The 8,790-nt window shown below is 33.4% G+C and overlaps 1 protein-coding gene and 1 long non-coding RNA gene across 2 annotated transcripts; one reads left to right on the top strand and one right to left on the bottom strand.

The window, feature by feature from the left end:
* Positions 1-362: 362 nt before the first annotated feature.
* On the bottom strand, positions 363-1,453 carry LOC130496425 (uncharacterized). Its single transcript, XR_008935566.1, has 2 exons — positions 991-1,453; positions 363-916 (listed from the first exon to the last, which is right to left on the bottom strand). It is a non-coding gene; the product is annotated as an uncharacterized LOC130496425 (long non-coding RNA).
* A 4,001-nt stretch (positions 1,454-5,454) lies between these two features.
* Positions 5,455-7,991, top strand: LOC108806696 (protein EARLY-RESPONSIVE TO DEHYDRATION 7, chloroplastic). The gene is made up of 4 exons (XM_056989296.1): positions 5,455-6,446; positions 7,164-7,330; positions 7,425-7,509; positions 7,610-7,991. Exons 1-4 carry the CDS (start codon positions 5,515-5,517, stop codon positions 7,785-7,787), a joined length of 1,362 nt encoding a protein of 453 aa, XP_056845276.1. The 5' UTR covers positions 5,455-5,514; the 3' UTR covers positions 7,788-7,991.
* The last annotated feature ends 799 nt before the right edge of the window (positions 7,992-8,790 follow it).

Below are 8,790 nucleotides of genomic sequence, written 5' to 3' on the forward strand. Positions count from 1 at the left end.
TATATATATTACAATAAAGTTGAGTTTTCTCACTTCTCCTATGTCTAAAATTGGACACGTGTCCCGTATATATATATTATTATTATTATTATTATTATTATTATATACTATAAAACAGAAGTAAGTTGGCAATTGTATGACTGACATGTGTAAAATATAAATTTCTTTGAGAATTAATTGATAAACAAATTTCCCAGCAAAGCAAATAAACAGTTATTTGTATTACTGGGGGGTGTATTGGACAGAGGATTTTGAGGAGTTGTGGGGTGTTTTAAACTTTTAATTTTGGTGGGATTTGGGTAAGTTTTGATGTTATTTAGTGATTTTAGTTAAAATTTTAAAACTGAAATAAAATCTATAGATGATTTGGTAAACTAATTTTTAAAAATTTCAGAGTTATTTAGGTGATTTGATACGAGTCTTTCTACCAATGCATTTATTTTTTTTTCACACAGATCCTGTAATCAACCTCATTACTCATAAATATTACATGAATTATATTACAAGATTTTAATTACGTGTAAAAGCTTAAAATACTAAACAAGAAGCTTCTCTTCTTCAATGACTCAGACACCAAAAAGTGGTGCTGACTTAGGTGATGCAGCTCCCACAACTGATTCATCTCATACCAAAACTCCTTCTCCCCAAGCTTACACTCACTCAAGTGCTTCACCGCAAGTGCCGAGCCATCAGGAAAAACCGGCTTATACATTGTTCCTGTTTTAGTTGTAACGATAATGTTCTCAGAGCTGAAACCATTAGTTGCAGCCATCAAGTCCCCAAGCTTAACCTTAATCAAAGGATTCTGAAACAAAGAGACTTGCCCTAGCATATGGCTACTAAGTCTATGTGCTAAGCTACTAACTCCTTCGTTTTAACACTCTTTCTCGTATGGTAATACTACCAAACACACCAGCTGCAATAATGATTTATCAGACAAAACCAAAGAGTTCACAAACTTACACCCAGCTAGACTAGGAGGAATCTCACCGTTCAGTTCATTATTCAACAGATCAAGAGACATCAAGAACGGTTACCAAGAATATAGCTTTGTAGGGATGTTATCAGACAATCGATTGCTAGATAGATCGAGCTTCTGTAAGCTACCACAGTACTGAAAAGACTCTGGGACCCGACCAGATAAACCCATGTCTCGAAGCTCGAGATTGATTACTATACTCATGTTCGTTTCATAAACGCAAAGTTTAGCCGCCGCGGCAAACAATTATACTACGACGGAGACCAGAATAGCAGAATTCGGAAGTTGCGGTAGATGCTTCAAATTGCCGGAGACCAAAAAACGAGACGCTTGTGTCGCATATAATTTCAGCTGTCTCTTCCCCTTGATGTTTGTTGCCGTCCCCAAATGGTCCCCGTCCCGGAAAAGTTTCCGGTACGGATACGGCAAGCAAAATGCCGTCCCCGTGCAACATAGGCTGCGACTGAAAATAGTTCAGAAATATATCAGCGGTGGTTTGTATTGTCGTGATAAAGGTTGAATTTTTGGACGCTGCAGTTAGAAGTGGCGATTACGAAACGAACATGCCTTATGTTCTCTTGATTGTTCCAACAAAGCGCACCAACGAAGTTTCAGAGGAACCCGAGAATTGTGTTTGCGAAGTTTCATGATTTGAGAACTCCCTGAGGGTCGGTGAGAGAGGTCTGGATTCCTCGTAGGCATCTTATGTGGTCTTCATCAGCAGCCATGGAAGGAGAAAAGCAGAGCAAGAAGAAGATGAACAGAGTTGTGATAATTGATAAAAGGAAGAAGCTTTATGGGGTTTGAGATGATCTCTATGGATGAAGTGATCAGAGGTCTTCTGGGTTTGGATTAAAATTAAAGTTATGTACCTGCCAATGAAGTTGCAGAGAGACGATAGCCATCAATTGTTCATGTATATATTTACTTGTTCATCTTTAGATAGATGTGGTTTTATTTTTAATTTCTCCAAATAACACGTATAGAGGTAGAAGTTTAGCAGCAACATTTTTTAACCAGAATGAATGCAAAGTATCCCCACATCCCATTTATAGTTTTTTCTTTGAAAGTAATGTTCACCTTTCAATAACAGTGGATTTAATATAAGTTTTATAAATGTTTAATTGAATAACAGAAGATTTGTAAGTGTGTCTAATAATTTTACATAAATCGCATGTCCAATAATAGGTGATTTGAAAATAACTTTTAAAATCCTTAGTTGAATAACATGGGATTTTAAAACAACTCTAAAACCTTTTAAAATCATAGTTTCAATACATCCCTAATTTTATGAAAATACAAAATATTTAATCCATATATTTTCTCAAATTATTATCCCACGTACCATGATAAGTTTCTTAGGCTTCCACTTAAAATCAATTGATAATTAGTGGAGTAGCTCAAATTCCTTATATATTACTAATGTCCCTTTCATATTTCCGATGTGGAATCTTCTCTCCAATACATTCATCTACAACCCTCAAATGGTTTCATTCTAAATAAATTTCAATCTACCAATTTGTTTTTTTCCTCTCTTTTTATAGTTTCTTCTCAATATGCTTTTTGAGTTTTGATTGTAGCAAAACAAAACGGACGCAGGTTTATATGATTTATCCAGATTAAATGTTTTCTTCTTCTCAATTTGATGGTCTTTTATTTCGCATGATTCATCTTGAAGATGCAAGTTGAGTTTTTTTTTTCAGAGCTTTGTTCTTCAGAAGAAACGAAAGTCAAAGCATATCAAAACCGAGTTAATGATAAGTATAAATTAATATATTATATAAAATATTTTTGAGTTATATTACTCTTTTAATTTTTTTTGACAAAATGATTAATTATTTGATATTTTTTAATAAAACCAAGGGGATTCGACTGCGTTAATGGATATAAAACATCAGGGGTGGGCAAATAAACCGAACCTGAAGAATCGAATCCGATCCAAAAAAGTAGTACCAAATCCGAACCAAAATTGTTTAAATATCCGAATGGATTCAAATTTTTGGTATTTAAAGAACCAAAACATAACCCGATCCGAACCAAAATATTTTGGATACCCGAGTGTATCTGAAATAATTAATATACTTATATTTTTAGATTTAATGTATATTAAAGATCATCCAAAATATACATGATACTTTTAAATTATCTAGAATACTTGAAAATATATACAAATAATTAAAAGTACATGTCTAAATAGTTAAAATATACTCAAAACACCAAAAATATCTAAAATATTTATTGATTATCTATCCAAATATTCCAATTAAACCAATTTATATGTTAAGTTTTGGTATTTTGACACAAGTTATTCAAATTTATATGTAATATATTATTTTGTTTTTGCATTATGAAGTTTAAAGCATATAATGAGTTTTAAAATTTTAAAAATAATTTAAATCAGTTAAGATTTAGGGTTTAGGATTTATGTGTCTATACAATATTTTGTTTCTACTTATATAAACTATACATATTATTAATTTATAATTTTAATGAGACCATATATTTACACATAATATTTTTAAAAGTTTATTATTTTATTATTTTATTGTGTCCTATTTTAAACTGGATTAACTCGAAGCTGAAGAAAATATTAATTTATCAAGTTTCTACCGTATAACTAAACAACCCTAACACAACCATTCGTGTATCTTAATTTAGAGCAACTATCATATCAATTTGACTGGTTCAACATCTAAAACCAAAATAAGCATCGTAAATAATTTACAAACAATTAAAAATAGAAAAATTTGTCTAAATATAACAGAAAAACAACATTTTTGTCCTTTTATTATAAAACCAACCTTAATTTGTCTTTATAGTATAAGGATTATATAAAACCCAAAATTAGACCTTGTTTAATCAAATAAATTATTTTCTGGTTATTTTTAAAAAAATTACTTTCTAATTACTTTTAAATTACACTTTTTCTACATAAACACAAAATAAAATAAAATAGCAAAAGGTAATAAACTAAAATCCATAAACACGTTTGTGGAAATAAAGACGAAAAATTAATTGAAAACTAAACATTTATAAAGTAATTGAACAAACATTTTTTTATGTTAAAATCGTTTATGAAAAGAATAATATTTTTAGAATAAATTAAAAGCGTTTATTCAGCTACTTTAAAATTTTTAGAATAAATTAGACTTAAAATTTTTAGAACAAATTAAAAACTAAATATGTTTAGAATAATTTTAAAACTAACTGAATAAATACTTTCTAGTATTTTTAGAATAAATGGAAACCTAAATATTTTAGACTAATTTTAAAAGTAGCTGAATAAATCAAAAACGTCTAATATTTTGGAAATATGTTATTTCATTTTTAAAATATGGCTTTTATATTGTGTAAAAAACATACAGTATAACCTCTTTAAATTAATAATCGATAGATTAATATCTCTATTAATCAATATAATTTATAGTCCCAAATTGAGTTTTTAATTCAATTAGTATCTCGATAAATTAATAATTTCTATAAATTAATAAAAAAATATAGTTTTGGTGTAGTCCCAACGTTATTAATTTATAGAGGTTTCACTGTACAACTAATCTGTAAATAAATTCTACCTTTAAAACATGAGTCTGTTTATATGTTGTCGCCAAAAAAAAAATCTGTAAGTAAATTCTATCTTATGTTGATTTTTTGAATTGTTTTTAGATTTTGTATTCTTTAAATTTTGATTTAAAATATAAAGGTAAAAATGCATTAAGAAAAATTATACCTATCTTTAATCTAAGTAGATTTTGAATGATGATAAAAAGTGCGTTTGAATTTCCTAGTAATTAGATCTATTCTAATAAAAGAGAATCAATGTCCAACTGATAAATATTTGGTCCAATAATGTATTTTATTTATGTAATAGACTATTTTACAAATAACTTTAGCATTAAAATCAAATATGATTATACAAAAATCTAAATATAAAAACTAAAATTTCAAAAATAATTTAAACAAAAAATATACAATGTCTTTTCTGGTTTGTATTTAAAGAGATTAATCTAGTTTCTATTTAAAGGTAGATTAATGATTCTAGTTAAAGTAGAATAATTTGCTATACCCGGTATTCGTTTTCCATCCATTTTTCTTAGAAAATGACATTTAGTTCCATAAAATATAATTAGAAATTTTAATTTAACTGAGCTGAACAAGCATAATCTGAACCTTAACTTTTTTTCTAAACTCCCGCGCAACTAGTTAAAAAGGTTAAATTTCAGAAAATAGAAGAAACAAAATTAGATACTCTTTTTACGTGCCAAAGCAGTTCCCAACACCAAAGATGGACCGACATAAGAAAAACTGCCTGGAGTCAAAATTAAATTAAAATCAAACCGTGTAACAACGCGGGAAAGATGTCGGTAAGATTTTCTAAACCGAACCGAATTAAACCGGTAACGCGCTGCTTACGCGCAAGTACGCAACCTCCACGTCTTCAACATCTCCCGACAGAACACAGATACTTGGTCACTGTCTTCTTTAAATAAATATCTTCCTTCATCCTTCTTCTCCGATTTCAAAAATCTCCGACGATAATGGAATCTTACGGAAACCCTAACAAGCAAACTTCTTCTCTTTACCCTACCGTCGACATGTCAAACCCCGAAGCTCCTCTCAACCCTAGCTCCTCCTCTTCTACAAGCAACCTCTATCCTTCCCTCGACATGAACGATCTCGCCAACAATCTCTTCCCCGAGCAACCTGAGACGCGTTCGACCCCCGTCTCAGCTCCTCCCGCCGCGACGGAGGAAGTGATTCTGACAGTCTCCGGCGCGATTCTCCACCTGATCGACCAATCATACAGCGTCGAGCTCGCTTGCGGCGATCTCTCCATCATCCGTATCGTTCAGGACGGAAACATTGTCGCTGTTCTCGCTCGCGTCGCCGACGAGATCCAATGGCCGTTGACTAAGGATGAGAACTCCGTCAAGGTCGATGAGTCTCACTACTTCTTCACCCTCCGTCCCTCTAAAGACTTCGGATCTGATTCGAGCGATGAAGAAGACGAGGATAAAGCGAAAGAGAACAGTATGTTGAACTACGGACTCACGATTGCTTCCAAAGGTCAAGAGCATTTGCTGGAGGAGCTTGAGAAGATCTTGGATCATTACAGCTGTTTCACAGTACAGAAAGTGTCGGAGGAAGCGAAGGAAACAGGGGAAGAGATTTTGGATGTGACGGTGACGAGAGAGACGTCTCCGGTGGAGCTTACTGGAGAGAGGAAAGAGGTTGTGGAGAAGCAGTGTGCTGTGTATTGGACGACTTTAGCTCCAAATGTAGAGGATTACAGTGGGAAGACGGCGAAGCTGATAGCTAGTGGCTCCGGGCATCTGATCAAAGGGATTCTATGGTGTGGTGATGTGACTATGGATAGGCTCAACTGGGGGAATGATTTCATGAAACGGAGGTTGAGCAAGGCTGAGAAGGAGAGGGATGTTCATCCTGACACCTTGAAAAGAATCAAGAGGTATGTTTTGGATTAATGGTTTTGATTTAGTCTGATTTAGTTAATTGTTTGGTTGAGAGGTTTGGTAATGGTTTGACAAAAAAAAAAGAGGTTTGGTGATGATGTGACTTTCCATTTTAGGAAAATGTTTAGACAAAAGTCCCCAAATTAGGCATGGGCATTTAGGTTGGGGTTTAGCTTAGGGTTTTGTATATGTCTGAATCTGATTCGGTTAATAAGGCTTTAGGTTTTTGGTTCATGTAGACTTTTATAAATTTGTCTAAGATCTATTTTGGATATGAACTCATTTTAGGTTCAGTTGAATTCATATATTTTTATATATCATATCAAAATAAATATGAGTATTTGAGTTAATTATTCGGGTTTCAAATACTAGTTTTGGGTACTAATTCGGATATTGGGTTCGTTTTTTCGGGGTTTTCAGGTTTTTTTGGGTATCTGTAAAGATTGGGTCGGGTTCAGATAATACCTATAACCAAAATACCACCCCACATGATCTATTCGATATATTTACAAATTTTCAGGTTTTCGGTTCCGTCTGGATCCTGGGTTTTAGTTACACATGCCCAGCCCAGGCCTATATCAAAATGTTTTCTTTAGATAATGGAACAGAGTCATGACTCATGTTGTTGAATAGATTTTTTTTTTCTGGTTCGAATTTCAAAATGTAGCATTGGTATGTATATTGATGTCTTGGATTTGTTTTGTTTATGTTAGAGTGAAGAAGATGACCAAGATGACAGAAAGTGTGGCAAACGGTGTTCTGTCTGGAGTAATTAAAGTTTCAGGCTTCTTCACAAGTTCAGTTGCAAACACCAAAGCAGGAAAGAAATTCTTTAGCCTTCTCCCTGGAGAAATCGTCCTTGCAACTCTTGACGGTTTCAGTAAGTCCACTGCTGTCTTGTCTATTTTATAGATAACACACAACTATCGTAAGATTTTCATGATTATTGAAACTGTTGATTCTTGTTTTGATAGATAAGGTCTGTGACGCTGTTGAAGTAGCTGGAAGGAACGTGATGTCAACCTCGTCCACCGTTGCAACCGAACTTGTTGATCACAGGTAAGCTAACTAAGGGCATTCGGTAAAGTCTCGGTGTTATAGAGAGAGGGTCGTGTTGAAGAGAAATGATTTGGTGTTTGATGAATCATGAATGGTACAGGCATGGTGGTAAAGCGGCAGAGGCGACAAACGAAGGGCTAGACGCAGTGGGACATGCTTTTGGGACAGCCTGGGCTGCTTTCAAAATCAGAAAGGCTATTAATCCTAAGAGCGTTCTCAAACCTTCCTCTCTTGCAAAATCAGCCATTAAATCGGCAGCTTCACAGAAGAAAGCCTAGTAAAGGGATCCTTGTTGAAGCATAAACAGGAATATTGATGCATGTTTGTTTGTATTGTCTCTTGTCTTTGGTTCAAATGTAAAACTGAAAAGAGGTTTGGTGCGTTTGGATTAGTTGTTGTGAAGTGTTTCTCTGACTGAGAATCATGTGATGTAATGAATATGCGATGTATTTGCAAGTAGTGGGAGCTCTTAAAATTTATCATCCGAGGCTATTGAGCCAATAATGTCTGTTATAGTTTTGCTATATGTCAAAGCTTCCCATGCTTAATCTCGTGGGTAATGTGACAACATTTGTGACTGATTCTTCTTTGATTATGTTCATCTCATTTGAATTTTTCATCCGGTTATTAGTTTTGAGAACTTGTAATATTTCACATGTAGATGTAGTGTTTATTATGCCTTATTCTTGTTTTTGAATGTGTAACAAGCAATTCTGGCATCAGGCATAATACTTGTCTGTTTTAAGCTATCTAAGTATTGCCAAAGAAAAAGTTAACCATTAGAAAACAAAAGCAGAGGGCATGTTTTGACAGCAATTCCCAAAACTTAAAAATCGATGAGAAATAAAGAAAACAAAAGATGTCAAAAAAAACAAGTATGCTTTGTTAATGGACTGATTGATAATAATCAGATTAGGGCTTGCTTGATTTGCATTGAGCTTACAACATAAGAAGAGCACACCAAACAAGTTGGGTCTGCAGATTCACCGAGACCCCCATTCAAGTCTCCACTCTTTCCAAAGATGTCTGTGCTTGGTATCAACTTTTGGCTTTAGACTTTTAAAGTTGTAGAAACTTTAACGACTGTTACTTTAAAAAAAACAAAAATCGTGTTTAGGGGTGTGATTGGTAGTGACTGTGGGTGCTTTCCACAACCCTATTTATTTTTAAAGCACCAAAATCAGAGCAATCAAGTTTTAATTTATTTTTTAAAGCCACAGCTCTTGAAATAACCTACAGCTGTAAATGTGCTCTGCAGAGCCAAATATACAAAGCAATTTT

Source organism: Raphanus sativus, chromosome 6 (assembly GCF_000801105.2).
Source record: "Raphanus sativus cultivar WK10039 chromosome 6, ASM80110v3, whole genome shotgun sequence".
Lineage (NCBI taxonomy): Eukaryota > Viridiplantae > Streptophyta > Magnoliopsida > Brassicales > Brassicaceae > Raphanus > Raphanus sativus.

Coding starts and splice junctions, on each gene's coding strand:
- LOC108806696 (XM_056989296.1), top strand. CDS start 5,515: ATGGAATCTTACGGAAACCCTAACAAGCAAACTTCTTCTCTTTACCCT. Junction 6,447..7,163: donor ACCTTGAAAAGAATCAAGAG/GTATGTTTTGGA, acceptor TGTTTATGTTAG/AGTGAAGAAGATGACCAAGA. Junction 7,510..7,609: donor ACCGAACTTGTTGATCACAG/GTAAGCTAACTA, acceptor TGAATGGTACAG/GCATGGTGGTAAAGCGGCAG.